Source organism: Coregonus lavaretus (genome assembly GCF_964263955.1).
Source record: "Coregonus lavaretus genome assembly, chromosome: 5".
Taxonomy (NCBI): Eukaryota; Metazoa; Chordata; class Actinopteri; order Salmoniformes; family Salmonidae; genus Coregonus; species Coregonus lavaretus.
The window spans coordinates 25652510-25677963 of record NC_139992.1 but is presented as its reverse complement, the minus strand read 5'-3'; the positions used below and the strand labels follow the sequence as shown (position 1 = coordinate 25677963).

The 25454-nt window shown below is 42.8% G+C and overlaps 1 protein-coding gene across 1 annotated transcript; it reads right to left on the bottom strand.

Annotated features, from left to right (window-relative positions):
• Nucleotides 1-1686: 1686 nt before the first annotated feature.
• Nucleotides 1687-24741, bottom strand: LOC311129632 (uncharacterized protein; the record flags this gene model as incomplete). Its single annotated transcript, XM_084161981.1, has 18 exons — nucleotides 1687-3283; nucleotides 3391-3599; nucleotides 3829-4627; nucleotides 4800-4881; nucleotides 5045-5141; nucleotides 6475-6502; nucleotides 7249-7323; nucleotides 8057-8185; nucleotides 8271-8378; nucleotides 8581-8678; nucleotides 11952-12071; nucleotides 12424-12552; nucleotides 18906-19047; nucleotides 19311-19458; nucleotides 19653-19885; nucleotides 20299-20431; nucleotides 21950-22022; nucleotides 24709-24741. 18 exons carry the CDS (start codon nucleotides 24739-24741, stop codon nucleotides 3136-3138), a joined length of 2784 nt encoding a protein of 927 aa, XP_084018107.1. The 3' UTR covers nucleotides 1687-3135.
• Nucleotides 24742-25454: the final 713 nt, after the last annotated feature.

The following is a 25454-nucleotide window of genomic DNA, read 5'->3' as shown; positions in this document are numbered from 1 at the left end:
TTCCCGCGTAGAGTTCGTCCATAACTTCCGGTAGAGGTCAACAGTGATAGGCTGAGTGGGGAAGGGGGCGGGTAGGAGAACCTGCAACATCAAAGATGATTCCGGTGCTGTAATACCAGAGTAATCCAAATGGTGGCAGACAGCACACAACCTCTCGAGTCTGGGTAATTTCAAGGAGTCTGCAAATTGACATTCAAAAGAGATTTCAACTGGCATTATATTAGAATAACAACATATATGCAGACATTCAAGGCATTGTAAGTGCATGATGTAATTTAGTTTGAGAATTAGGGTAAATTGGGAATTAGGAGGTGGGGAAGCCCTATTTAAAGTGCCTTCAGAAAGTATTCATTCTCCTTGATTTATTCAAAATTTTGTTGTCACCGCCAGAATTCAAAATGGATTAAATATTTTAATAACGCATAATGACAAAGTGAAAACATGTTTTTAGACATTTTTGCACCTTTTTTGAAAATCAAATATCTAATTTACATTAGTATTCACACCACTGAGTCATTACTTTGTAGAAGCAGCTTTGGCAGTGATTACAGCTGTTAGTCTTTCTGGGTAAGTCTCTAAGTACTTTCCACACCTGCATTGGGCAACATTTGTCCATTGTTCTTTTCAAAATTCTTCAAGCTCTGTCAAATTGGTTGTTGATCATTGCTAGACAACCATTTTCAGGTCTTGCCATAGATTTTCAAGTAGATTTAAGTCAAATCTGTAACTCGGCCACTCGGGAACACTCACTGTCTTCTTGGTGAGCAACTTCAGTGTAGATTTGGCTTTGTGTTTTAGGTTATTATCCTGTGAAAAGGTGAATTAATCTCCCAGTGTCTAGTGGAAAGCAGACTGAACCAGGTTTTCCTCTAGGATTTTGCATGTGCTTAGCTCCATTCCGTTAATTTTTTATCCTGAAAAACTCCCCAGTCCTTAACAATTACAAGCATACCCATAACATGATACAGTCACACTATGCTTGAAAATATGGAATGGCACTCAGTAATGTGTTGTATTGGATTTGCCCTAAACGTAACACTTTGTGTTCATGACAACTAGTGAATTGCTTTGCTAAATGTTTTGCAATATTACTTTAGTGCAGGGGTGTCAAACTCAATCAGTGCATGGGCCAGACATAGCATATTATGTTTGTTTTTACAAAAAAACCTTGCATACAACTGCGATCAAAACTGGCCATTGTTTTCTTAGAAAAAAATATGGCTCTTTATAATGTTCACTTATGTACATAGGATGCTGCATATAGCATTTAACATATTAAAACAAAAGAAGAGATCAATTATATTTGTCCAGCCTTTGGTGCTATGCTTGCAGATGTGCATAATATACTGTGACCCTAATCAAAAAGTATATAGTAACTCCAAATAACTAAAACGTAGCTAGGTTGTTGTAACATTGAAACTTAAAATATGTGGCACTGCATGGATCACCAGTGCGGTTGAATGCAGCATTGCTGTATGCTTCATTGCGAAACATTGGAAAACCTCTGGTCTTTGTGGTTGAATCTGTGTTTGAAATGCACTGCTCGACTGAGGGGTGCAGAGATGAGGTAGTCATTCAAAAATCATATTAAACACTATTATTGCACACAGAGTCCATGCAACTTCAGCACATTTTTACTCCTGAACTTAGGCTTGCCATAAAAAAAAAAGTGGTTGAATACTTATTGAATCAAGACATTTCAGCATTTCATTTTTTATTAATTTTTTTAAATGACAAAAAACATAATTCCACGGACATTGGGTATTGGGTATAGGCCAGTCACAAAAAATCTAAATGTAATCCATTTTAAATTCAGGCTGTAACACAACAAAATGTGGAAAAAGTCAAAGGGTGTGAATACTTTCTGATATCACATTTACATAAGTATTCAGACCCTTTACTCAGTACTTTGTTGATGCACCTTTGGCAGCGATTACAGCCTTGAGTCTTCTTGGGTATGACGCTACAAGCTTGGCACACCTGTATTTGGGGAGTTTCTCCCATTCTTCTCTGCAGATCCTCTCAAGCTCTGTCAGGTTGAATGTGGAGTGTCGCTGCACAGCTATTTTCAGGTCTCTTCAGAGATGTTAGATCAGGTTCAAGTCCGGGCTCTGGCTGGGCCACTCATGGACATTCAGAGACTTGTCCCGAAGCCACTCCTGCGTTGTCTTGGCTGTGTGCTTAGGGTCGTTGTCCTGTTGGAAGGTGAACCTTCACCCCAGTCTGAGCGGATTTCATCAAGGATCTCTCTGTACTTTGCTCCATTCATCTTTCCCTCGATCCTGACTAGTCTTCCAGTCCCTGCCGCTGAAAAACATCCCCACAGCATGATGCTGCCACCACCATGCTTCACTGTAGGGATGGTGCCAGATTTCCTCCAGACGTGTCGCATGGTATTCAGGCCAAAGAATTCAATCTTGGTTTCATCAGACCAGAGAACCTTGTTTCTCATGGTCTGAGAGTCCTGTAGGTGCCTTTTGGCAAACTCCAAGTGGGCTGTCATGTGCTTTTTACTGAGGAGTGGCTTCCGTCTGGCCACTCTTCCATAAAGGCCTGATTGGTGGTGCTGCAGAGATGGTTGTCCTTCTGGAAGGTTCTCCCATCTCCACAGAGGAACTCTGGAGCTCTGCCAGAGTGACCATCAGGTTCTTGGTCACCTCCCTGACCAAGGCCCTTCTCCCCCAATTGCTCAGTTTGGCCGGGCGGCCAGCTCTAGGAAGAGTCTTGGTGGTTCCAAACTTATTCCATTTAATAATGATGGAGGCCACTTTGTTCTTGGGGACCTTCAAAAGGTGTGTGCCTTTCCAAATCATGTCCAATCAATTGAATTTACACAGGTGGACTCCAATCAAGTTGTAGAAACATCTCAAGGATGATCAATGGAAACAGGATGCACCTGAGCTCAATTTCGAGTCTCATAGCAAAAGGTCAGAATACTTATGTAACCTGTTTTCACTTTGTCATTATGGGGTCGTGTGTTCATTTCCTTTTTCGCTTGTAAAATAAGTTTAAAAAGTGTAAGAAACCTGAGGTAAAAGGAGAGGCAGGAATTATCTGTGACTATCCCCATGTCTGCCTCGCCTTACAGAGTTAGATGGATGACAACCCCTCCATCCATATCCTGCCCACAGGCCCCTACACAGGCCCCATGGACTCCACGTCAGTAAGAACCTGGTCGAGGATCTCGTCAATGACTGAACAGTCGTAGTTTACTTGTTCGAGGTCCAGCGCTGGGACAAACGTGACCAGGAGACGACCAACGCTCTTCCGAAGCTCCCTCAGTCTGAGAGAGAGAGACAGAAAAACAGACAGATTGTTCAACATGTACACTGTCAAATGAATACTGAAGGAAACAAAAGTTATTTCGCACACTGAAAATCTTATCCTCACATCTGGGGCGTCTCCGAGGTCGAGCCATTAGCAGCACTAGTGGCCTCTCCATCTCCCCTCTCTGCCTGGGCAGCTGCTGCCTGAGCTGCCTCTCTCTCCTGTTTCTCTCTCTCCCACTCTTGTTTCTCTCTCCTCAGCTCCACCACGTCCTGCTGCAGCGTCTCACAAAGGGACCAGAGGTTACCCCTCTCCTCCTCTATAATCTCCACCTGTAAATTGGGGAGCAAGCAGGGACACAGAGGGGATGATGAAAAAAGATTATGTGGAGAGGAAGAAGATATCAGATAGACACCCTGGCAATGTTCTTTTGCACACTGCATTGTCCATTTCCCAAATACTAACTGTACCGACAGCTGCTGGGCAAATCTTCCTTATTAAATATCAATAGCATACATACAAATCTATATGAGGCTACAAGATGGCCAGTTGGTCACTGACCTTCATCCTCTCCGACTGCTCTCCTTCTTCAGTCTGACAGGCCTGGTGGCAGTGCTCGCTCTTCACAGTGGCCTGGGAGAGCCTCTGCATGCTGCCCTCTAGGTCATGGAGCTGGGAGGTCAGCTTGTTGACTTGCTCCTTGAACTGGTCCCTCTCGTGGGCTGCAGCCTGCATGAGCTCCAGCAGCTGGTCCTGCTGCTCCTGGGCCTCTGACAGGTTACGGAAGTCAAGCATAGGATGGTCTGATGGGTCTGGGGCAGATGGGCCAGAAGAGGATGGGCCAGCAGAGGATGGGCCTGGTGTGGATGGGCCAGCAGAGGATGGGCTTGGTGTGGAGGGGCCTGGTTCGGTTCTGTCTCTACCTTTTTCCTCCTGCTCCCTCTTCTTCTTGTCCTCCTCATCTTCGCACTTCACTTTGCTCCGTATCTCTGTCTGGGTGGTGATGCTCACCTGCTCTGAGGAAGGTGGTGGAGGGGAGTAGTTGGTCACTGCAGTTCCCATCTCCACAGAGCTTGTTCCTGTGCAGCTGGTCTTAATGTTGCCAGTACCAGAAGGTGTCTCCATGGCCCTGCTCTCTGATTTTACCGTTGCAAGGTCAAAGGTTGCCTTATTTTGAATAGGGGTGCTGTTGGTCTCCAAGATCATAACGTCATCGTCAATAGGGATGACGACTGACGTGGATGACATGGATGTCTCTGCAGCCGGTGATGCAGTCTCCATGGGGGTGTTGTTGTGGAAACCATTCACCCTGGGTCTTTTTGTCTCACTTTCAGGGGTCATGGCCAGTTTTCTCTTCATTCTACAGAGGGGGTATGGGGGTTATCACATGATGCACTATTGAACTAATAATGAGGATTATTGACAAAATGTCTCTGTCCCCTGTGGCAATGATATGAACTACAAACACTACGAGAGAGAGAGAGAGCGCATACAAGGGAGGAGAGACACTACCACTCAGACAGTGGGCCTACCTTGAAGGGGTCGTAAGGGTTGACGGGGCTGGAGGGGTTGACGGGGCTGGAGGGGTTGACGGGGCTGGAGGGGTTGACGGGGCTGGAGGGGTAGACAGAGAGCACACGCTAGAGATGAGGGACATATTTTTGGAGGAAGGGCTGGTCCCTATGAAGAGACACACACATTTATATCAATACCTATATTATTAAAAACATCCCCATCAACATCACACATGCACACACAGCTCGTACAGTAGACTTACCTGCTTTTGTGAGGTGAGAGATCCTCTGGTGCTTCAGAGTCTTGTTCTTCTGAGCCAGCGCATTCATCTGCTCTGCCTTCTTCTGCTCATCTTCATTCTGACACACACACGGCATTAGCACGTACACAACAGGGTAGTTTGGGTAGGGTACACAAAATGTAAGCGAGAACAAAACATTTGTGGGCATAACATAATCATGAACCAGGATGTGACATACACTACATGACTAAAAGTATGTGGACACCTGCTTGTCTAACATCTCATTCCAAAATCATGGGCATTAATATGGAGTTGGTCCCCCCTTTGCTGCTATAACAGCCTCCGCTCTTCTGGTAAGGCTTTCCACTAGATGTTGGAACATTGCTGCGGGGACTTGCTTCCATTCTAGCCACAAGAGCATTAGTGAGGTCGGGCACTGATGTTGGGCAATTAGGCCTGGCTCACAGTCGGCGTTCCAATTCATCCCAAAGGTGTTCGATGGGGTTGAGGTCAGGGCTCTGGACTTTGCTTTGTGCACGGGGGCATTGTCATGCTGAAACAGGAAAGGGCCTTCCCCAAACTGTTGCCACAAAGTTGGAAGCACAGAATCATCTAGAATGTCATTGTATGCTGTAGCGTTACGATTTCCCTTCACTGGAACTAAGGGGCCTAGCATGAACCATGAAAAACAGCCCCAGACCATTATTCCTCCTCCACCAAACTTTACAGTTGGCACTATGCATTGGGGTAGGTAGCATTCTCCTGGCATCCGCCAAACCCAGATTCTTCCGTCGGACTGCCAGAAGGTGAAGCGTGATTCATCACTCCAGAGAACGTGTTTCCACTGCTCCAGAGTCCAATGGCGGCAAGCTTTACACCACTCCAGCCGATGCTTGGAATTGCGCGTGGTGATCTTAGGCTTGTGTGCGGCTGCTCGGCCATGGAAACCCATTTCATGAAGCTCCCGACTAACAGTTATTGTGCTGACGTTGCTTCCAGAGGCAGTTTGTAACTCGGTAGTGAGTGTTGCAACCGAGGACAGACGACTTTTACGAGCTACGCGCTTCAGCACTCGCCGGTCCCGTTCTGTGAGCTTGTATGGCCTACCACTTCGCTGCTGAGCCATTGTTGCTCCTAGACGTTTCCACTTCACAATAAGAGCATTACAGTTGACCGGGGCAGCTCTAACAGGGCAGAAATTTGACAAACTGACTTTTTTTGTAAAGGTAGCATCCTATGACGGTGCCACGTTTAAAGTCAATGAGCTCTTCAGTAAGGCCATTCTACTAACAATGTTTGTCTATGGAGATTGCATGGCGGTGTGCTCGATTTTATGGACCTGTCAGCAATGGATGTGGCTGAACTAGCCGAATACACTAATTTGAAGGGGTGTCCACATACCTTTGTATATATAGTGTTTACACTGATGGACAGACACACAGACTGCTGACCTGTTGCTTCATTTTGGTGTTCCTTTCACTGTGAAACAGAACACAGATTGACTGACATAGAAAAAACACACTGGCACCATTGAGATTTAATTAAATTTAACATGAAAAGCAGTAATTGCATTAATCTCACCTGCTGACATTCTATACATTCTATAGAATAGCCTATATACAATGTTAACGTCTTGCCTACTGTGTTGTAAAATGAAGGCAACAGCTCACTTGCACATGAATCTGTCAAGTTTTCTTTGGGCTTTACACTTTTCTAGTCTGAACACCTGCTCATTCATCCTTATTTATATACACATGCGATTTGACAGATGACTGCAAGCATGCTGTTACCTATGCCAGCTAGCTATTTTGCGTTTGATAGTAAATAAGTTGAAACATATACACGCAGTTGTCGGCTATTTGGCCGTGTTGTCGGCTACATGTTACATAATTTTTTTTAAACCTGCGTCGAGTAAAACGGTCGGTAGGAATGCTAATGTTTCTCACTAGAATAAATGGCCTGGCTTCTACCAACTGTAAGTATTGTGGTGGGAAAACTCTCAGCATCATGAAAACTCAAGCAACTTGTGCCGTGAACCAGTATGGTAAACATGTCGCATTTCGCGGAAGGTCTAACGTTTTTTTTTCACTCCATGCATAGACAAAATAACGATGCATGTTTCAGCCTCAAGGTCCATTATCTGCAAATAGCCTACATGTTCAGTTATGCATTACAAATATAGTTAGATGCAGCATCATTGATACAGTATATGGTAGGGTTCTCACTGTTGCTTGTGGGTTTTCTGGTATGAAGGTTGGTCATCACTGGAGTCTTCAGGCTCTTCCTCTACCGTGCAACTCCTGGAAAGGTAAGGGATACTGAATGCCATATACTGTAGTGGCAACGTCAACACACACAAGCACACATACAAATGCATGCACACCAGTTGGCAAGTAGGCATGCACACTGTGCCACATACACATTGGGGGGGAACAGACAATATACACTGAGTATACAAAACATTAAGAACACCTGCCCTTTCCTTGACATAGACTGACCAGGTGAAAGCTATGATCCCTTACTGATGTCACTTGTTAAATCCACTTCAAATCAGTGTAGATGAAGGGGAGAAGACAGGTTAAAGAAGGATCTTTAAGCCTTGAGACGACTGAGACATGGATTGTGTATGTGTGCCATTCAGTGGGTGAATGGTCAAGACATATGATTTAAGTGCCTATGAACGGGGTATGGTAGTAGGTGCCAGGCGCACCGGTTTGTGTCAAGAACTGCAACGCTGCTGGGTTTTTTACGCGCAACAGTTTCCCGTGTGTATCAAGAATGGTCCACCAACCAAAGGACATCCAGCCAACTTGACACAACTGTGGGAAGCATTGGAGTCAACATGGGCCAGCATCCCTGTGGAATGCTTTCAACACGTAGTCCACACCATGACAAATTGAGGCTGTTCTGAGGGCAAAAAGGGCAGGTGCAACTCACTATTAGGAAGGTGTTCCTAATATTTGGTATACTCAGTGTATTTTATAACACCTGTTATAAGTATTATTATTTGATCTAGGTGGGTTTGGGACACACCTGAACTGGGGGTCAGGGTTCATGTGGCAGAACCACTCCTCTGGGAGCCGTTTACAATCAATCCCATCTGGCAGCTTCCTCCAGCGCAGGCAGGTGCCACACTGCACCCAGGTCTGGTCCGGACGCTTCCTATGGGTGTAGAGATACACAGAAGAACCAGTAAGGGAGGAATGGAGAGACATAGGAAAGGAAAACAGAGGAGTGTTTTACTTACATGGTGTCTTCCACTGGTACGGTGCAGTTAGGATCTTCTTTGTTTCTCTTAAAGCGTATCTCTTTCCAGTAGTCCTCCAGCTTTACCCCCAAGTTGCTGATGGTTTTCCTGCACAAAGAAAATAAGAAATAAAACAGTTCACCTAGTGCTGATTTATTCAGCTAGATTATTGAAAGTACACCATCTTTAAAGTGAGTGTGGGCAGATGGCCGCAAAATAGTTTTGTTTTATTCAGTGGGAAACAGTTCCTTAGGACATGTTCTTGAATGGAGCACTCTCCTCATTACCTGTATTTGTCAGGTGTCCTTACCTGTATTTGTCAGTGTTGTCAAAATCCTGCTTGTTGTGGGTGGGCTCCAGAAAGTTACACTCGATGACCCCAATGACCCCGAGACCTTGGATGTTGGCCTGAGGGGGGGGTAGAGGTGGTTATTGGGTCAGTGATGGAGTACATACAGTGCATTCGGAAAGTATTCAGACCCCTTCCCTTCTTCCACTTTGTTACGTTACAGCCAGAGGTGGGTAGAGTAGCCAAAAATTGTACTCAAGTAAAAGTACTGTTACTTCAGAATAATATGACTCAAGTAAAAGTAAAAAGTTGTCATCCAAATAATTACTTGAGTAAGAGTAAAAAAGTACTTGGTGAAAAAACTACTCAAGTACTGAGTAACTGTTGAGTAACGTCTGATTTATTTTTTAACACAAGACAACAATCAGACAGACAAAAATACAAAATAATCATCTTTAGGCAAATTATAGTTCATCCAATCAATAAAATAAATTAAAATAAATTACAAAATAGCTTAAATTAAAACAAATCAGGTAAATTCAAGTACTTATATAAAATAAGTAAAATAAGTATAATAAAATAATAAAAAATAAATAAGCACAAGTAACACAAATTTCCAAACCTTTATACTTTTTTTACCAGGCAGAACTAGAACGAGGCAGCCCATAAACTGTGTGTGTGTCTCCACAGTGTCTCCACAGTGACAGAACAACAGAAGGAAACACACAAACATTTCATACCAGGCATGCTGAACAGAAAACTGCACACCAGAAGGAAGCGGTCAATGTAAAATAATCAATAGGTGTTGATTAGGCCAACTCAGTACCTTTGTATTGTATGGCAAGTAACAGCCCTTTTTCTGTGTGCCTAGAAATTAATACTCTGATCTGTGATTAGGCCACACTGCACATCTCACTGAGCAGAGGAAAAGAGCAGCAGTACACATCAACTGAAAAAGCACCAGTCCATGATAGATGGCCAAATAAAACAATATTGCAGGCCTAGTATCCCAGAACACAAATTAAGCTGAATGCATGTTCTATAAAAGGCATCAGAGGAGAGTGATGTAGATGTCGATGGGGCATTATGTTTACTTCCAGTTCCAATATCTAACAAGAAAAGTCAGCAAAATAAAGTCACACTTGTAACCTAAAAGACAAACATTCACCTATCCACAGCAAAAAAATTTTTTTTTTAGGAAATTTACCGCTACTAGTTTCCTCAAGTTAGATGTTGAGTTCTTGAATGCTGAAATGTCTGTTTGTTTTGGTAGACACAGAAGACACCGCATAATGTAGCTGCTCTTTCGCACTTTTACTAAGGTAAACATGCTTTCAATATGAGGCCAGGGGTGCGGGTGTTCCTCCTCGTCTGTGTCTGCATTGCCGACGGCTAATTCTGACATTTTTGTGTTGCTACGACTGTAAAGCTAACCCGTCCCGCCGCTGAGATTGAGTATGGTAACGTGACTGCACAACTACGTTTGATTGGTGAAACACAGTCACGTGGTAGAGCCTTAGCGGAAGTCTCTCTCTCTCTGTCAAAATAAAACATTAAAATAAGGTATATGCGGGGGGATAAAGACAATGACGCGTAGAATACCAAAGAGGTAAAAAGAAAAGTAACGACCTCATTGTAGCCTAATGTAGCGGAGTAAGAGTACAGTTTCTTCTTCACAAATCTACTCAAGTAAAAGTAAAAAGTATAGTGATTTAAAACTACTCCTAGAAGTATAATTTTTTCAAAAACGTACTCAAGTAAATGTAACTCGTTACTACCCACCTCTGGTTACAGCCTTATTTTAAAATGGATTAAATTAATGGTTTCCCCTCATCAACCTACACACAATACCCCATAATGACAAAGCCAAAACAGGTTTTTAGAAATGTTTGCACATTTACATATGTATTCAGACCCTTTGCTATGAGACTCGAAATTGAGCTCAGGTGCATCCTGTTTCCATTGATCATCCTTGAGATGTTTCTACAACTTGATTGGAGTCTACCTGTGGTAAATTCAATTGATTGGACATGATTTGGAAAGGTACACAAACCTGTCTATATCAGGTCCCACATTTGACAGTGCATGTCAGAGCAAAAACCAAGCCATGAGGTCGAAGGAATTGTCTGTGGAGGCACAGATCTGAGGAAGGGTACCAAAACATTTCTGCAGCATTGATGGTCCCCAAGAACACATTGGCCTCCATCATTCTTAAATGGAAGAAGTTTGGAACCACCAAGACTCTTCCTAGAGCTGGCCGCCTGGCCAAACTGAGCAATTGGGGGAGAAGGGCCTTGCAAGGTCAGGGAGGTGACCAAGAACACGATGGTCACTCTGACAGAGCTCCAGAGTTCCTCTGTGGAGATGGGAGAACCTTCCAGAAGGACAACAATCTCTGCAGCACTACACTAAATCAGGCCTTTATGGTAGAGTGGCCAGACGGAAGCCACTCCTCAGTAAAAGGCGCATGACAGCACGCTTGGAGTTTGCCAAAAGGCACCTAAAGGACTCTCAGACCATGAGAAACAAGATTCTCTGGTCTGATTAAACCAATATTGAATTATTTGGCCTGAATGCCAAGCGTCAGGTCTGGAGGAAACCTGGCACCATCCCTATGGCGAAGCATGGTGGTGACAGCATCATACTGTGGGGATGTTTTTCAGCGGCAGGGACTGGGAGAGTAGTCAGGATCGAGGGAAAGATGAACGGAGCAAAGTACAGAGAGATCCTTGATGAATACCTGCTCCAGAGCACTCAGGACCTCAGACTGGGGTGAACGTTCGCCTTCCAATGGGACAATAACCCTAAGCACACAGCCAAGACAAAGCAGGAGTGGCTTCGGGACAAGTCTCTGAATGTCCTTGAGTGGCCCAGCCAGAGCCCGGACTTGAACCCGATCGAACATCTCTGGAGAGACCTGAAAATAGCTGTGCAGCGATGCTCTCCATCCAACCTGACAGAGCTTGAGAGGATCTGCAGAGAATTAGAGAAACTCCCCAAATACAGGTGTGCCAAGCTTGTAGTGTCATACCCAAGAAGACTTGAGGCTGTAAACGCTGCCAAAGGTGCTTCAACAAAGTACTGAGTAAAGGGTCTGAATACTTATGCAAATGTGATATCCGTTTTTTTTTATACATTTGCACAAATAAAATAAAAACGTTTTTGCGTTGTCATTATGGGTTATTGTGTGTAGATTGATGAGGGAAAAAAACAATTCAATCCATTTTAGAATAAGGCTGTAACGTAACAAAATGTGGAAAAAGTCAAGGGGTCTGAATACTGTCCGAACGCAAGTACCACAATGGAAGCATCAGAGTACCACAATGGATGGCGGTCATTTTTCTTATGCACATGCACAATCACCACAGGCACATGCACATACACTATTCTACCTTGAGTTGAACGCCAACTCGCTCATAGGCTTTGATAAGGCGGTTCTTGTGGTACATCATGATGCCGTATTGGTCCTTGCTCTTGGTGTTGTAACCAAAGGTGATGGGGATGCGGCTGTTCTGGTATAGGACTTAAGGACAACTCAAACAGGATGGAGAGCAGTGGCAAATATACTTTTCCCTTTATGAAAAATACCATATTGTATCACTGTGTTGTACCTGAACATCTAACTATGGAATGCATTGAACTAATATTAGCTAAAGATAGGTAACTGATTATTGCAAACTTCTAAAGTGTTTCGTCTATGGCAGTGACTGATGGTATGTCATGTATATAGAGCATAGTACCCATATTTGCCTATTACTATTTTCCCTCCAAATGTAAACAAAAGTATTGTCTCGAGGATGTGACAACATGCGCACGCGCACACACTAAAGCCATCCACAGAGGCTCCAGGGTGAGGAAGGATACCACAAAGTTGGGCTTGTAATGGTCCTTAGCGATGTAGGCCAGGCTCTTGGAGATGAGCTCAGTCTTCACTTTCTGCCCTCGAATGATGATCTGCATCCGGGGCTTCAGGTACAGAATCCTGCAGTATGCCTGAGCACACAAAAACACATTGATAAACAAACAAAGTATGAAATATTTCACACATACAAAATGATAACACCTGTCAAAGGATAAGGTTCACACACCTTGCATAGTCTTCACAATGCCTTAGAATTAAATGAAAAGGGATTAAATTAGATATTTTTTTGCTACGGATCTACACAACCTACTCTACATTTTCCAAATTAATAAAAAATGAACATGTGTTGATTGCATGTCTTCACACCCCAGAATGAATACTTGGTGGAAGTACTTTTAGCAGCCATTACAGCTGTAAATAATTTTAAATAAGATTCAACCAATCTTGCACAACTCTTAGGGAAACATATAGAAGTACATACAGTGCATTCGGAAAGTATTCAGACCCCTTGACTTTTTCCACATTTTGTTACGTTAGTCTTATTCTAAAATTGATTAAATTATTGCTTTTCATCATCAATCTACACACAATACCCCATAATGACGAAGCAAAAACAGGTTTTTAGAAATTTGTGCAAATGTATATAAAAGAAATATTTAAAAAAGATCACATTTACATAATAAGTACTCAGACCCTTTACTCAGTACTTTGTTGAAGCACCTTTGGCAGAGATTACAGCCTGGAGTCTTCTTGGGTATGAAACTACAAGCTTGGCACACCTATTCTTCTCAGGGAAAGGGGGATACCTAGTCAGTTGTAAAACTGAATGCATTCAACTGAAGTGTGTCTTCTGCATTTAACCCAAACCCTCTGAATCAGAGAGGTGCGGAGGGCTGCCTTAAAATCAACCACCACGTCTTCGGCGCTCGGGGAACAGTGGGTTAACTGCTTTGCTCAGGGGCAGAACGACAAATGTTTAACTTGTCAGCTTGGGGATTCGAATCAGCAGCCGCCCAACGCCACAGATCTTCTCAAGCTCTGTCAGGTTGGATGGGGAGCATCGCTGCACAGCTATTTTCAGATCTCTCCAGAGATGTTTGATCGGGTTCAAGTCCGGGCTCTGGCTGGGCCACTCATGGACATTCAGAGACTTGTCCCGAAGCCACTCCTGCGTTGTCTTGGCTCTGTGCTTAGGGTCTTTGTCCTGTTGGAAGGTGAAACTTCGCCCCAGTCTGAGGTCCTGAGCGCTCTGGAGCAAGTTTTCATCAAGGATCTCAATCCTGACTAGTCTCCCAGTCCCTGCCGCTGAAAAACATCCCCACAGCATGCTGCCACCACCATGCTTCACCGTAGAGATGGTGCCAGATTTCCTCCAGACGTGACGCTTGGCATTCAGGCCAAAGAGTTCAATCTTGGTTTCAGACTAGAGAATCTTGTTTCTCATGGTCTGATTCCTTTAGGTGCCTTTTGGCACAGTCCAAGCGGGCTGTCATGTGCCTTCTACTAAGGAGTGGCTTCCGTCTGGCCACTACCATAAAGGCCTGATTGGTGGAGTGCTGCAGAGATTGTTGTCCTTCTGGAAGGTTCTCCAATATCCACAGAGGAACTCTGACCAAGGCCCTTCTCCCCCGATTGCTTAACTTGGCTGAGTGGCCAGCTCTAGGAAGAGTCTTGGTGGTTCCAAATTCTTCCATTTAAGAATGATGGAGGCCACGGTGTCTTGGGGACATTCAATGCTGCAGAAATGTTTTGGTACTCTTCCCCAGATCTGTGCCTCCACACAATCCTGTCTCGGAGCTCTATGGACAATTACTTCGACTTCATGGCTTGGTTTTTGCTCTGACATACACTGTCAACTGTGGAACATTATATAGACAGATGTGTGCCTTTCCAAGTCATGTCCAATCAATTGAATTTACCACAGGTGGACTCCAATCCAGTTGTAGAAACATCTCAAGGATGAGCAATGTAAACAGGATGCACCGGAGTGTAATTTCGAGTCTCTTAGCAAACGTTCTGAATACTTATGTAAATAAGGTATCTGTTTCCTATTTTTAATACATTTGCAAGATTTTCTAAAAACCTGTTTTTGCTTTGTCATTATGGGGTATTGTGTGCAGGTTGATGAGGATTTTTATTTATTTAATCCATTTAAAAATAAGGCTGTAACAAAATGTGGAAAAAGTCAAGGGGTTTGAATACTTTCAGAATGCTTGCTTGCTGGCTGTTCATACACACGCACACACACAGTCAAACGTTTTAGAACACCTACTCATTCAAGGGTTTTTCTTAATTTTTTACTATTTTCTACATTGTAGAATAATAGTGAAGACATCAAAACTAAAAAGAGTGTTAAACAAATATATATTTTATATTTGAGATTCTTCAAATAGCCACCCTTTACCTTGATGACAACTTTGCACACTCTTGGCATTCTCTCAACCAGCTTCATGAGGAAGTCACCTGGAATGCATTTCAATTAACAGGAGTGCCTTCTTAAAAGTTAATTTGTGGAATTTCTTTCCTTCTTAATGCGTTTGAGCCAATCAGTCGTGTTGTGACAAGGTAGGGGGGTATACAGAAGATAGCCCTATTTGGTAAAAGACCAAGTCCATATTATTGCAAGAATACCTCAAATAAGCAAAGCAAAACGACAGTCCATCATTACTTTAAGACATGAAGGTCAGTTAATACGGAACATTACAAGAACTTTGAAAGTGCAGTCACAAAAACCATCAAGCGCTATGATGAAACTGGCTCTCATGAGGACCGCCACAGGAATGGAAGACCCAGAGTTACCTCTGCTGCAGAGGATAGGTTCATTAGAGTTACCAACCTCAGAAATTGCAGCCCAAATAAATGCTTCAAAGTTCAAGTATCAGACACATCTCAACATCAACTGTTCAGAGGAGACTGTGTGAATCAGGCCTTCATGGTCGAATTGCTGCAAAGAAACCACTACTAAAGGACACCAATAAGAAGAATTGACTTGCTTGGGCCAAGAAACACTTTCAAAGTTCTTGAAATGTTCCGTATTGACTGACCTTCATGTCTTAAAGTAATTATGGACTGACAATTCTCTTTGCTTATTTGAGCTGTTCTTGCCATAATATGGACTTGGTATTTTACAAAATAGGGCTATCTTCTGTATACACCCCCAACTTGTCACAACACAAGTGATTGGCTCAAACACACAAAATAACTATTAAGAAGGTACACCTGTTAATTGAAATGCATTCCAGGTGACTACCTCATAAAGCTGGTTGAGAGAATGCAAAGAGTGTGCAAAGCTGTCATCAAGGCAAAGGGTGGCTACTTTGAAGAATCTCAAATATAAAATATATTTTGATTTGTTTAACACTTTTTTGGTTACTACATGATTCCATTTGTTATTTCATAGTTTCGATGTCTTCACTATTATTCTACAATGTAAAAAATAGTAAAAATAAAGAATAACCCTTAAATGAGTAGGTTTCTCCAAACTTTTGACTGGTAGTATACAGTGGGGGAAAAAAGTATTTAGTCAGCCACCAATTGTGCAAGTTCTCCCACTTAAAAAGATGAGAGAGGCCTGTTATTTTCATCATAGGTACACGTCAACTATGACAGACAAAATGAGAAAAAAAAATCAGAAAATCACATTGTAGGATTTTTTATGAATTTATTTGCAAATTATGGTGGAAAATAAGTATTTGGTCAATAACAAACGTTTCTCAATACTTTGTTATATACCCTTTGATGGCAATGACACAGGTCAAACGTTTTCTGTAAGTCTTCACAAGGTTTTCACACACTGTTGCTGGTATTTTGGCCCATTCCTCCATGCAGATCTCCTCTAGAGCAGTGATGTTTTGGGGCTGTCGCTGGGCAACACGGACTTTCAACTCCCTCCAAAGATGTTCTATGGGGTTGAGATCTGGAGACTGGCTAGGCCACTCCAGGACCTTGAAATGCTTCTTACGAAGCCACTCCTTCGTTGCCCGTGCGGTGTGTTTGGGATCATTGTCATGCTGAAAGACCCAGCCACGTTTAATCTTCAATGCCCTTGCTGATGGAAGGAGGTTTTCACTCAAAATCTCACGATACATGGCCCCATTCATTCTTTCCTTTACACGGATCAGTCGTCCTGGTCTCGTTGCAGAAAAACAGCCCCAAAGCATGATGTTTCCACCCCCATGCTTCACAGTAGGTATGGTGTTCTTTGGATGCAACTCAGCATTCTTTGTCCTCCAAACACGACGAGTTGAATTTTTACCAAAAAGTTAAATTTTGGTTTCATCTGACCATATGACATTCTCCCAATCCTCTTCTGGATCATCCAAATGCACTCTAGCAAACTTCAGACGGGCCTGGACATGTACTGGCTTAAGCAGGGGGACACGTCTGGCACTGCAGGATTTGAGTCCCTGGCGGCGTAGTGTGTTACTGATGGTAGGCTTTGTTACTTTGGTCCCAGCTCTCTGCAGGTCATTCACTAGGTCCCCCCGTGTGGTTCTGGGATTTTTGGTTCTTGTGATCATTTTGACCCCATGGGGTGAGATCTTGCGTGGAGCCCCAGATCGAGGGAGATTATCAGTGGTCTTGTATGTCTTCCATTTCCTAATAATTGCTCCCACAGTTGATTTCTTCAAACCAAGCTGCTTACCTATTGCAGATTCAGTCTTCCCAGCCTGGTGCAGGTCTACAATTTAGTTTCTGGTGTCCTTTGACAGCTCTTTGGTCTTGGCCATAGTGGAGTTTGGAGTGTGACTGTTTGAGGTTGTGGACAGGTGTCTTTTATACTGATAACAAGTTCAAACAGGTGCCATTAATACAGGTAACGAGTGGAGGACAGAGGAGCCTCTTAAAGAAGAAGTTACAGGTCTCTGAGAGCCAGAAATCTTGCTTGTTTGTAGGTGGCCAAATACTTATTTTCCACCATAATTTGCAAATAAATTCATTACAAAATCCTACAATGTGATTTTCTGGATTATTTTTTCTCAATTTGTCTGTCACAGTTGACGTGTACCTATGATGAAAATTACAGGCCTCTCTCATCTTTTTAAGTGGGAGAACTTGCACAATTGGTGGCTGACTAAATACTTTTTTCCCCCCACTGTATATATATATATATATATATATAGTAAGTACAGTATATCCATTGTTTTTGCCCTCTCACTCAAACTCGTCATTTTTGTTGTCTTATATTGCACCTAAACCACATTTTCCAGGAATATTCTCATCATGTTACTCAATGTATCAAAAGTATTTTCTGATTTCGTTATCAACAAATGCGGCGAAAAGTACAGTAAATGTAAAATGTACATAAAATCAACAGTGTATTGATATTATGTATTTAAGTGTCATACACCTACCGGTGCCCAGCCCACATGGTCTTTCAAGACACTACAGAACAAAATAACATTTTACAAATGACATGCATACAATGATCATGGCAAGTACAGCTACCATCTAGCCACACTACACAAACAGTACATTTCTATTTCTCCTCCAGGCATTGTGAAGAAACTGAGCAATCTCAAGCATGCCCTGTCTGAAACGAAATTCAAGCCTCTGCTCGTCCCGTAACCAGAATACTTCAGGGTTATCAACAAAAATGGTACAACAACATAACGTCTCAGATCGTCATACAGAGAGCAATAAAACACTAAATGGACTTTGTTTTCCCATGGGGCGGCGCACAATTGGCCCAGCGTCGTCCAGGGTAGGGGAGGGAATGGCCGGCAGGGATGTAGCTCAGTTGGTAGAGCATGGCGTTTGCAACGCCAGGGTTGTGGGTTTGATTCCCACGGGGGGCCAGTATGAAAAATACAAAAAATAACGTATGCACTCACTAACTGTAAGTCGCTCTGGATAAGAGCGTCTGCTAAATGACTAAAATGTAAATGTAAATGTAAAATGTTTTCGATTTCCCCAAGATCACACAGCAGGCAAATTCTTTCCTCTTCACGCACGCTTAAATCTACCCACCTCTATAGCCAGAGGGAGGGAGCGGATCTGAGTTGTGCACAAACTGATCTTTAGCTTTTTGTTAGGTTCAGGCAGACATGGTTAAAGGTGTGTAGTTTTCTTTGATGAGAGTGTACGTTCTAAGTTTAGGTTTAAAGCGTAATGTTTGAATTCAGTCTTGTGAGCTATGTCCTCACCTTTGGTCTAATAGTTTACCCATAATTTCCTAACATTTCCCTTTCAATTGCTAGCATGGTTATGCATATAGGGTTAATCTGGAAAAGTGTATATAATTTTCTTTCACTTTGAAAATGTGGAGGAGGTTGTGTAGATCAGTAAGAAAATCTAAATAATAATCCCTTTTCAGATTTAATTTTAAAGGCAGCAAAATGTGAAGACTGTCCAAGGGGTGTGTAGACTTTCACTGGCACTGTATTTGAGTCAACCTTACAAGCTCAAGATATGATCTGTTGTGCAAAATGCTGTTTGGTAAATCAATATAACATTATAATAAGTATACTCAGTCATCACTTACACGTAGCGAGTAGTAACTCTCTGGTTTTGTGAGCAACTCTGACCGTCTGTATTGCTCACTGGTGCTCTCTAACACATCCAACGGGATTTTGATGTCGTCGCTGGATGTTGTGAAATCAAATTCTGTTGGTCCTGTTAACGTCCTGTGGACATTAACAAACAAACACTTACTGTATAGGCTCTTACTCAACAGTTGTACTTGCTCCACACTTCAAAAAGGGCCCCTACTGGTGGAATTTTAGGTTTTGATTATGGGGAAAACAGAAGTGAAACCTAAAATTCTACCAAGGGCATTCACATAGGCAGAGGGAGAAGTGACATTTGAAAGTAAAATTCCACATAGCGAAACCCTATAGTTGTGGGAGATGGAAAGGGAAGAGAATGCATGTGTGTATGTGTGTCTGACCTGCGCAGGTTCCAGACGATAATGCGTGTTCCTGAGAAGCCTGTGGAGCTGATGGCTTCGAGCTCTTCGAGCAGCTCGTTCTCCGTATTAAAGAGAGAGTAGCGCAGGATGTCCTGCAGACTAGCCTTGTGCTTCTCATTCACACAGAGTGCACCGGAAGTCAAGGACAACACACACAGGGACAACACAAAAGATAGATAGACCTAAATACCTAACAGTATTTAAGGTTGGCACTATAAAATAACACTGTACATGTACATCTAAATCCAACCTGTTTGAAGGTGATGACAGTTTGGGCACTGTGTGTGTATGTATGTATATAGTCTCTCTATAAAAGGATATACTGGCTGTGTGGGACACATTGGAAGGAGATGATGGGCACAATGATCTCATCTGCTTTGATCTGTCCCAGGTAGCTCTGGGAGAGCATGCCTACTTGCATAGTGTCTCCGTCTTGCAACTTGGAGAACACGATGGCATCTCGCCCCAGACGCATGGACCCGGACTTGAAGCCGTTACCATAGAGACCAATCGGGTGCTTGCCACATATTACTTTCTTATCACTGTAACCGAAGCTGAAAGAGAAAAAGAGAGAAACATGCTATTTTTGTGTACATCAATCGTAAACTTGCATTCTTATAGCACAGCATAAGAACATTAACATGTTTTACTTGTCCCTGGTTTGTTCCAGGGACATCTCTTAGGATGTTTTCAGGACATGCGCTGAACATTTGTTTTTCCAGTCTTTAAAACATAAACATAATTGTCCTAAGGGAACATTCTCTAAGGGACTTTTGCCTAGTTCCCTGGACGTTACTGAGGACCGGGTCAGAGCGTTTTTAGGATGTTCTCAGAACATTCATCAATGTACCAGTGGTCAGGACGTCTCGTGATGGTCCCAAGGGAGTGGTCTCTGCAGGACTTTTGTCTATATCTAACCTGATTCACCCTGCTAAAGTAGTGGTAGTCGTTGAAAAACTGTCCCTACCTGAGCATCTTGTGCATCTTTTCATAGTCCAATCCATTTCCATTGTCCATGAAGATGAGGCAGTCTTGACCTTTGATCTGGGTCTTATCAATCCAGAACTGCATGGCGTTGACATCAGGATCATAGGCATTGTCTGGTGAAAGATATAGATATAGAGATAGAGGATGTAAGCATAGATGCATACACAGTATACAATGAAAATTACTTTTTGACACAAGAGTATTGCTATTATAGTACTTTGCTATGCAAATAACCAGTCCCTTTCATAGTGTAGTTTATAAAACCCTATACTAGACCACCCATGCCACCTCCTTATTGCTTTTCAATGGAGAACAAGACTATGGCCAAGCCGACACATCCACGCTAAACCTGCATAGCAGTCCAAGCCAAACCCTCCATCTGCCAGCTGTGTTGCTACTGCTGTGGAAAACTACCACACCACCAGGGTTTTAGACGCCCCAGAAATTCAACATTCAAAATGGTGTAATGTAAAGTGTGATAGAGTGTGATGTAAAGTGTGATGTCTCCCTTTGTTGCTTGTGCAATGTGGACCATTAAGGCTTGGACACACTGGTAGCGTTTGCAGGCTGAGAGTACATACCTTTGAACAGAGTGATGGCGCTAATTTGCATATTGAGTGCAAACCGATTCTTCATGTAGAAACGGCTGAAAATGTTGATGCCTACCGGCGGTTGGTCCCTTAATCACACCCCGCTGAACGAACGGCGAACGAAAGGCAGACCGTCATTCGGTGCAATGTGTTTTCTCCTTTAGAACAGCCTGCCTGGGACAGCTGTCACGGAGGATGCAACCCCAGCCTCTTCTACAGACGCTACATCCTCATGACACTGACATTAGGCTAACACAAACATGTGGTCTGGTCTCCCACTCTCCCCAACTATCTTCAAATCAATCCCTCTATCAATTCAGCCATCTCTTTTTCAATTTTCCTCCCTACCGACATCTTTGTACTACTATCTTTTATTGTCTAGCTCCCCCTCTCTCCATTATTCTGTCTGGAGTAGGCTTGAATCCAAGGTAGAGGTAAAAATACAGAGAAATAGTGTGATGGGTTAGGAAAAGTGAGGGGTATGGAAAGAAGTCAAGAGTGTGAGATACAGGGACACAGAAAGTTTTTTAGTTTATTTTTTAGTTATTAGTTAATCAGACTATTCTCTCATTGATTTCATTTTTGCGACCATCAGGCGACGTCCCTGGGACAAACCGGGAACAAGGCAAAAACCTCCAGGGGTCCATGACAACTTCCAAAGAACATTCGGTGGACCTTCAGGGGACAATGACAACATCCCAAGAACGTCCTCGATGACATCCCGGGACCAACCAGGAACTAGACAAACCCACAAGGGGACCATGACACAACGTCCCAAGAACATCCTAGGGACCAAGCTGGAAATAGACAAAACTTCCAGGGGACCATAACACAACGTCCTGACGACTTTAGGCGACCATTTCCTAACGACTCATTATTGTTTGCAGGGAGGTCATTACCAATTAATTAATTAATTAATTAATTGGGACTTTTAAGGTGTGCCTTAGAATTTGTTTATCCCATCAAGGTGTGCCTGGGTTAAAAAAGGTTGGAAAACACTGGTTTTGTGATTGGACAATATGACTAATGACGATGACTCACCTATTAGTTCAGCGATGGCGCTGAAGGGCCAGGTGTGGCTGGTGGAGTTTGTGTGGAGGAACTTGGGACATAGCTGTAAAGGGAGGAGCAGAGGAATAGAGTTACCCTATACAAATGCTGCCGACATAAAATTGGATATTTTTTTTTTTTAGCATATTACCTCCTCCTAGATTATGTTAGGCCTACTATTGTCCTTATCATGACTCCAACTACATTGCATTACATTGGGTCATTCCACGGTCCTATATGCCGTCAGACGCAAATACCCAGACACTCAGACGCTGCCCAAACGCTCTGTCTAAAACGCTTGCGATACGGTTTTGGAAACATTTGGAACTTAAGTTTCATAGACAACAATTTTTCAAATACAAACGATACACTGGCAATATTTGTGGCCAATATTTGTGTACAAAAATCTATAAATCAAAGACAATCATGGTACCAATAATTGCTTATATTACACCAGATGTATGTCCTTGAACCGATTATTTTAAAATCGCACACTGAATACGTTATAAGGATAATTTAGTTGCTAATGGCAGACTGCAGAACCCCGGTCGGCCTTCAATTTGAAGGGGCAACACTGAGCTAGCCTGCAACGTCACTTCCTGGAGTAGCTCAACAACTGCCTCCCACGAAGCATCGTTACCTATCGCTCCACAAAAGCCTTGCAGAGGAAGGGAAACAACTACTTCAAGGTCTCAGAGCGAGTGACATCACCGATTGAAATGCTACTAGCGTGCACCGCTAACTAGCTAGCCATTTCACACCGGTTACACTCACCCCCCCATTGACCTCCTAGTTCTCCACAGCAACCAGTGATCCGGGTCAACAGCATCAATGTAACAGCATCAATGTAACAGTCTTGCTTCCGTCCCTCTCCTCGCCCCAACCTGGGTTCGGACCACGGACCCTCTGAACACATCAACAACTGCCTCCCACAAAACATTTTTACATTTTAGTCATTTAGCAGACGCTCTTATCCAGAGCGACTTACAGTTAGTGAGTAACATTCTGTTTTTAATTGTTCATACCCCCCGTGGGAATAGAACCCACAACCCTGGTGTTGGAAACACATTTTTTTACTCTCTCCATGGTTAAAGTAGTAATAAATATATGTAATTGTTGAAATAATGTGTGAGTGTGCTACATTTACTATCATCATATATTTAAATATTGAATTAATTTAACATTTAATTATGTTGTATGTGGTCCTCTGTAGCTCAGCTGGTAGAGCACGGCGCCTGTAACGCCAAGGTAGTGGGTTCGATCCCCGGGACCACCCATACACGAAAAATGTATGCACGCATGACTGTAAGTCGCTTTGGATAAAAGCGTCTGCTAAATGGCATATTATTATTATTATTTGTATTACGCTCATTTCCCTATAGTGGACAGAACGTGTTACTACATTACACAGACTAACGTTTTCACCACACACGAATTAAAGGAAATACACATCCCCTTTACCTCAGATTGGTGATGTTGTTAGTATTAATGATTATAGTCATCACGATCTCACAAAATCGATTGCTTAAAAAATATATTTGTCATATGAGCCAGTCCGAAGTGGGACAAACGGTGCTTTCAGGACAACTGGGAACTCAGAAAGAAACGAGGTCGAATCATGATGTCAGTGATCTTCAGGTGGGACAGACGGAGCTCTAGAAAGAGGCCCGTGTTTCCGACTTGGAATTCCGAGTTGGATGACCGTTCAAAACTAATTTTCCCAGTCGGAGCTCGTTTTTTTCCTCCGAGTTCCCAGTTGTTTTGAACGCACTGAAGTCGAAGATTTCCCAGTTCAGAGTTCCCAGTTGTTTTGAATGCGGCATTAGAACGTAGCTGTCATTTTCAGACCACTGTCGCTAGAAAAAAATCGGGCGCTCCTCCCTTAAAAAGTTCCTTGCCTCACATGAACCCATGGATTTGAGGGTTAAACTATCGTTGAAATAAAAGCCAACCCCTGTCGCTATCTAGAAAGCTATATGAGGTGGTGATTCGTTTAAATTATCCAGTCAAAAACGTGTTGTTCCTGGCCATCTATCGAAATAATGTTCTCACAGAGATATAAATTGATACATGGCTACGACAGGTTGTCATCTATTGACAGACAAACGTAGTAGCCTATACCCAAGTTCATTGAAGTTTGTCTGTTAGAAGCGTGCAAACCGTACATGTCGCAGGGGTTTTGCCCCAGTTCCATTGACTTCAACACAATATCAATGTGACCGATTTATTTGCCCGCGCTATCAATTCCAGTCTTGAGTGACCGCTTGGTAAGTTAAATATTACTGCGTGTGCAGTTTAGAAGGTAGGCTACTAATTTAACAAAATACAAATAATCTGAACACAAGTGTGAGACGTGTGTGTAGGCAGTAACTTTTATGTATTCCTCTTCAAAATATCACAATTTATTTCAGCATATTGATGATTAATTTGCACATCTAAAACCGGTGCTTGGACACTAGGCCATAAATCAAAAAGCCATGGAAGCAGCAACAGTATCATTTTCAATTAATGTTTTAGGAATATAAATGGTATTTAACAATTTTTCAACAGGACTTCACTTTATCAGGTCAATACTACTGATTGAGCCCTAAAAACTTGCTATGATTTCGATGATTAGTGAAATCACCATACTTATAAGTAAAAAATTAAATCAGAAGCAACTGCATATCAATTTACTTCTACATAGCTACAATGTCAACAGGCTGTAACGTTACCTAGATACTGTAAGTAAAAAATCATGTTACGCCTACCTTACTTGTAGGTACTCCTCTCTGCGACGCCATCTTCTCCGAAATGCAGAAGAGTCGTCGCCAACGTGCACAAGCCTAGCGCGAGGGCACCACCCAGCTAGGCGGAGCGGGTGTGTCGAAGAATAATGCTGCGTTCATAACCAAGTGGCAAGGTGGTAATTACCAGTTGAATGCATTCACGTGCTTTGAACGCGTTGAAAAATGCCGATTGGCTAATGGTGAACAAGCTCCATCAACTAAAAGTAAAGCTATCATGCTCGTAAACAAATTAGTGTTCAGGAACCATATTAATAGATTGCTTTTTATAACGTTTTGTTCTATTTAACTGCCGAAAATGCTATTATCGAGGTAATTTCTTTAGTAGGTGATGTCAGAGGTCAGCATGTGGGACAAGTCAGGGGTGCATTCAGCTCGATTGAACATTTGCTACGTTGCGGAACGGTTTGTACTGAGGTCAGCATGTGGGACAAGTCAGGGGTGCATTCAGCTCGATTGAACATTTGCTACGTTGCGGAACGGTTTGTACTGAACTACACGTTTCCCCAAAACGTTCTGGATGAGACTTTGAGGAACGTTTGCGCCGTTTGGTAGGTGTAGCGGGGTGAATCAAATTGAACACATTGTTGGTGTGTTGAAGAATAACTTAATGTATCTGTTTATTCATGAACCAATTGATATTAATTTAAAAGAGAGACACTGGCATTGACCCAGAACACAAACGCCTGCCTCCCTAGATAAACAGTTAT